This window comes from Gavialis gangeticus, unplaced genomic scaffold (genome assembly GCF_001723915.1).
Source record: "Gavialis gangeticus isolate Ggan-Ray unplaced genomic scaffold, GavGan_comp1, whole genome shotgun sequence".
Classification (NCBI taxonomy): Eukaryota; Metazoa; Chordata; order Crocodylia; family Gavialidae; genus Gavialis; species Gavialis gangeticus.
Window position 1 is genome coordinate 6930586 of NW_017729027.1, and position 5036 is coordinate 6935621.

A 5036-nucleotide genomic window follows, 5' to 3' on the forward strand; every position below is an offset into this window, starting at 1 on the left:
TAGGGTCTGCCCTGCTGCCCCCTGAGCATGCGAGAGGCTCTCCTCTGGACGCTCTCCATGTTGTCCACATCCCTCCTGAAGTGAAGCGCCGAGAACTGGACGTAGTACTCCAACTGCGGCCTGACCAGTGTCGCATAGAGGGGGAGGATCACCTCCTTGGACCTGCTTGAGATGCATCTGTGGATGCATGACAAGGTATGGTTGGCCTTCCTGACCACGTCCCCACACTGTCAGCCCATGTACATTTTGGCATCAACAATGACTCCAAGATCCTTTTCTGCCTCTGCACTGATGAGAAGGGAGTTCCCCAGCCTGTAGGTATGGTGCTGGTTCTTCCTCCCCAGGTGCATCACCTTGCTTTTGTCAGTATTGAAACCCATCCTGTTCTCATCCGCCCACCCCTGTAACCTGTCTAGGTCCAATTGCAGCCTATTCCTCCCTTCTAGCATGCCCACTTCCCCCCACATCTTAAGTGTCGTATGCAAATTTGAACAGGGTGCTTTTTACCCCCTCGTCCAAGTTACTGATGAAGATGTTGAACAGCGTGGGCCCGAGGACTGAGCCCTGCGGAACCCCACTGCCCACATCCCTCCTGGTCGAATAGGACCTGTCCACCACCACTCTGGGTGTGACCCTCCAGCCAGTTAGTGACCCAATTGACCAATTCTCCCGTGTTGGAGAAGAAAGTTTTTTCCAATGTTTATAGGCTTAATCTATGTTGTAAGGATGGTTTATGGAACTGCCATGCTCTGGGAGCCTCCAGAATGAACGAACTCCTGACCTACTGGCCCAATTTACTATTTCGACATGCACAGCTGAGGGAATGCCTGTGGACAGGGTATGATTGACAGGGGAATGTATCTTGTGAAAGAATGATATGATTGGATTTGACATGATTGACAATGAGTGACAGTACCTTTGCCTCAGAGGACTGGCTGTTAAGGGCAGTTGTGGCATATAAAAATCTGGAACTTCGGTAATGGAGTGTGAGTGTGCGGAAATGCATGGTGTGTGTGTGAGGATTCTGAGAGGTGCCATAGTGCATATGGTAGTTTACCCCATGGAGGGAATGAGATACAGTGCACTAAAGCCCAATCTCACACGTTTGTCTCCTCAGATCATCTGGTTTCAACCTGACTTGCATTGGCTTCCCCTCGACTTCAGTTCAACTGTTATCAAATTGATCTCTACTTTGCTTACTGTTTAATACTCCAGTATTGGTAAAGTATAAATTGTACCTGTCTGTTCTCTCTATTTACATCTGTTAAGTTGTTGTTACTGTTGTTGTCCCTTACCTGTGTTAATATTCCCTACTGTCTTCTCAATAAATCTCTGTTAGTATTTTTTAAATCTGATTCCTTGTGTATATCAATAATAACCTCAACAAAACTCAAGGCTGGCACGTCCACCTCTCAGTATACAGTAACCCATGCTAAAAGTGAGTTTGACACTAACTTGCCCTTATTGCTCCCCACCCCAGTGGGTTATTTTGCTAAATGTATTTGTTCCTCCCCCCTGAACATAGATGCAACCCAGGTGTCCAGGCTTATAGCCATGCCCCTGCTCACCAGCCCGCTAGTGACAACTCAGAGCTGTGCAAGCAAGAAATGGTACTAACCCTTAACCTGTGACTGCTCACAGCATGTTCCAACTTCAACACTGCTTAATATTCCAAAGATTTATTATCATCTAAGTGTAATGTTTACCTTCACCCTATAATCAATACCTTTGTGCAAACAGTAAAGCCATGTTTTTTTGATAACTTCCGGCTGAAACAAGACCCCTGAGCACACTTTTAATAGTGCATTTGACTATACCAAAATGTATGAAACATCCTTTTTTAAACTACTTCAGTGAAAATTTAAGAAATATATATGGTTAACTAACACAAAAGGTAAGTGGAAATTCTCACCTTTGGCTCATCTATGTTAACAGAAATGGAACAGTCAATTTGAGGTGGTAGCTCTTCCTTTGTGTTCTTCAAATAGAGCTGTATGCAGGTAAGAGCATTTTGGTCCCGAAGGTTTATTTCTCCTTTATTAGGAAACATTGAAAAAAGCATTTCCATCTCCAACAGCTGAAGCTCAAGGCATTCTTTTATAGAGACAGCCATTATGTTGCAACTATAAACGTAGACACCTAAAAATAGAAAAGATCAAATTAGCAGAAAAGTTTAATACCCAGCAATGTTCCTCTGTCAGTGAAGGAAACATAAAAATGGGAGTTGTGTCTTAAAATAAAACAAATTACACAACGGCTGTGGGGACTGCACCCAGAGAGTGGTGGTGGACAGGTCATTTTCCACCTGGAGGGATGTGGGCAGTGGGGTTCTGCAGGGCTTGGTCCTCGGGCCCCCACTGTTCAACATCTTCATCAGCGACTTGGACGATGGGGTAAAAAGCACTCTGTTCAAATTCGCAGATGACACTAAGATGTGGGGAGAAGTGGGCATGCTGGAAGGGAGGAATAGGCTACAATCAGACCTAGACAGGTTACAGGGGTGGGCGGATGAGAACAAGATGGGTTTCAACACTGACAAGTGCAAGGTACTGCACCTGGGGAGGAAGAACCAGCACCATACCTACAGGCTGGGGAACTCCCTTCTCTTCAGTGCAGAGGCAGTAAAGGATCTTGGAGTCATTATTGATGCCAAGATGAACATGGCTGACAGTGTAGGGATGTGGTCAGGAAGGCCAACCACACCTTGTCATGCATCCAGATGCATCTCAAGCAGGTCCAAGAAGGTGATCCTCCCCCTCTATGCAATACTGGTCAGGCCGCAGTTGGAGTATTGCATCCAGTTCTGGGCGCTGCACTTCAAGAGGGATGTGGACAACATGAAGAGGGTCCAAAGGAGGGCCACTCGCATGATCAGGGGGCAACAGGGCAGGCCCTACGAGGAGAGGCTAAGGGACCTGAACTTGTTCAGCTTTCACAAGAGAAGGCTGAGGGGGGATCTAGGGGCCATTTACAAACTGGTCGGGGGGACCAGCAGGAATTGGGGGAGTCCCTGTTCCCCTGAGCACTACCAGGAGTGAGAAGAAATAATGGTCACAAGCTGGCAGAGGGTAGATTTAGGCTACATATCAGGAGGCGCTACTTCACTGTCAGGGCGGCTAGGATCTGGAACCAACTTCCAGGAGAAGTGGTGTTGGCTCCTACCCTGGGGGTCTTTAAGAGGAGACTGGATGAACACCTTGCTGGGGTTGTTTGACCCGAGTACTCTTTCCTGCCATGGCAGGGGGGCAGACTTGATGATCTGCTCAGGTGCCTTCCAACCCTACCAACTATGAAACTACTACCACCATTGCCCCAAGACCTAAAAAAACCCACCACCACAAAACTGTGTGCCCTGCCACTTAATCCAGGAGGTCAAGGCCTCTCTGTCACCCACTGCCCTCACTTACATCAACCAGGTTCTGTGCAAGGTCAATCTCTGCTCCCCAAGTTGCCTCCACCACCTGGAGCTCATTGTACAGTCTCTGCCTAGGCAGGCCCCAGAGCACTCCCTACCACTCTATCTCAGCAGCCTGGTGAATACCAACCCTGTCCACTTTTGTTCAGTCCATTGCTGCCAGCTCTACACACTCACGGTCTCCATCCTCCAACCCATCCTTGCATCCCACCCAGACATGAAGTGGTGGAACACCCTTGACAAGGGTCCCAGGTATATGAACCTGTATTCCTCCCTGATCCCACAAGCCACCAGCGATCTTGAAGCCACCGCCATGGCGTATGTGACATGAATCTCGGACACCCCTGATACCTGCTCCTTCTGCAAGCAGAGGGATACCCTGGTGCATGCCTACCTGGAGTGTGCCAGCTGCTGCCCTTTCACTGCCTCTTCCAGAGCATCTTGCTCAGGTTCTGGCTAAACCACTCCCCATGCATGCACTAAGCAAGTCCCAGGACCTCCTGGTCAACCTTTTCCTGGCCCTAGCCAAGCTAGCAGCCTACTTAACAAGGAAAAAGGAAACTGTAGCAGAACACCTGGTGAACTGTGGGGGCATTTTCCTGTCCCTCATCTGTTCATGTCTCTGAGGGAGCATCACTGGGCAGTGTCCACTGCAGGGCTGGGCAATTATTTTGGGTAGAGGGCCGCTTACCGAGTTTTGGCAAGCCATCGAGGGCCGCATGGCAGGCAGCCCAAGGCAGATTAATATTAATTTTCTAATTTTTTTGGGGCCCCGTGGGCCGGATAGAATGGCCTGATGGGCTGCATCCGGCCCCCAGGCTGCACTTTGCCCACCCCTGGTCCACTGGCTCCTTGAGCTCGTTTGAGGGCCAGTGGGCATTGTCCGGTGCGCTTTGCTCAGTGGCCCTACTCGGTATGCTTGTTCTGACCCTCTGACCTGCACTCCCATCCCTGTTTTTTTCATTCTGTTCCACAAATTCTGTTGTCCTCTTTCCCTGTGGCCTCCCCACCTGAGGGAGGCCAATGAGTGACTTGGTGGGCTGGGCCTATGCTTTTAAATGGGGCAGTCGGTATCAACCTTTGCCCCTCGCTCCAGTCCTCATTTCCTTTTTCAGTTGTCCCAAGCAGTCAGTGATGTCCTCTTTAGTGGCCTCCCTTATTAAAGAGTGGCTTATACTTCTACTTGGCAGGCACTGGCCTATGATCCTTGTTGGCACATCAAAAGGCCTTGCTTGAAATCTCTCACAAAGTGAACACGCTTTAGTTCAGGTTGCTCACCTGCAAGTGCCACATGATACAGCAATACAGCCTGCACCTAGGGTGCCACAGCTCCACCCCAGGGTGCCATGATGCGATTATTTGATCCTAATGAAGGCATTTTCATAACCCAGCTCCAATTAGATTGAAAAAGAACATGAAAGCCCAATTATTTTTCTGCCCTCGGATTTTGAGTCCACTGGGGTGCCAGGCGGTCATGGAGGGGCAGCCCCCGCCCCTGAGAAGTAACTTGACCCGTCGAGCCGATGACGTCACTTCGCCTCACGTTCAAACCGCGTCAAGCGGGCACAACGCTGCCCCCAAGTTCCCTCGAGGGGGTGGGGCCGCTGGGCGGGATACAGCG

General features: G+C 49.6%; 1 protein-coding gene across 1 annotated transcript in view; it reads right to left on the bottom strand.

Moving 5' to 3' along the window:
- RWDD2A (RWD domain containing 2A) overlaps nt 1-2155 on the bottom strand; it is a 12247-nt gene extending 10092 nt beyond the window's left edge. The window contains exon 1 of the mRNA XM_019520425.1: nt 1913-2155. Within this exon, the coding sequence (XP_019375970.1) occupies nt 1913-2113 (201 nt within the window). The 5' untranslated portion in view covers nt 2114-2155. The remainder of the gene's footprint in view (nt 1-1912) is intronic.
- Nucleotides 2156-5036: the final 2881 nt, after the last annotated feature.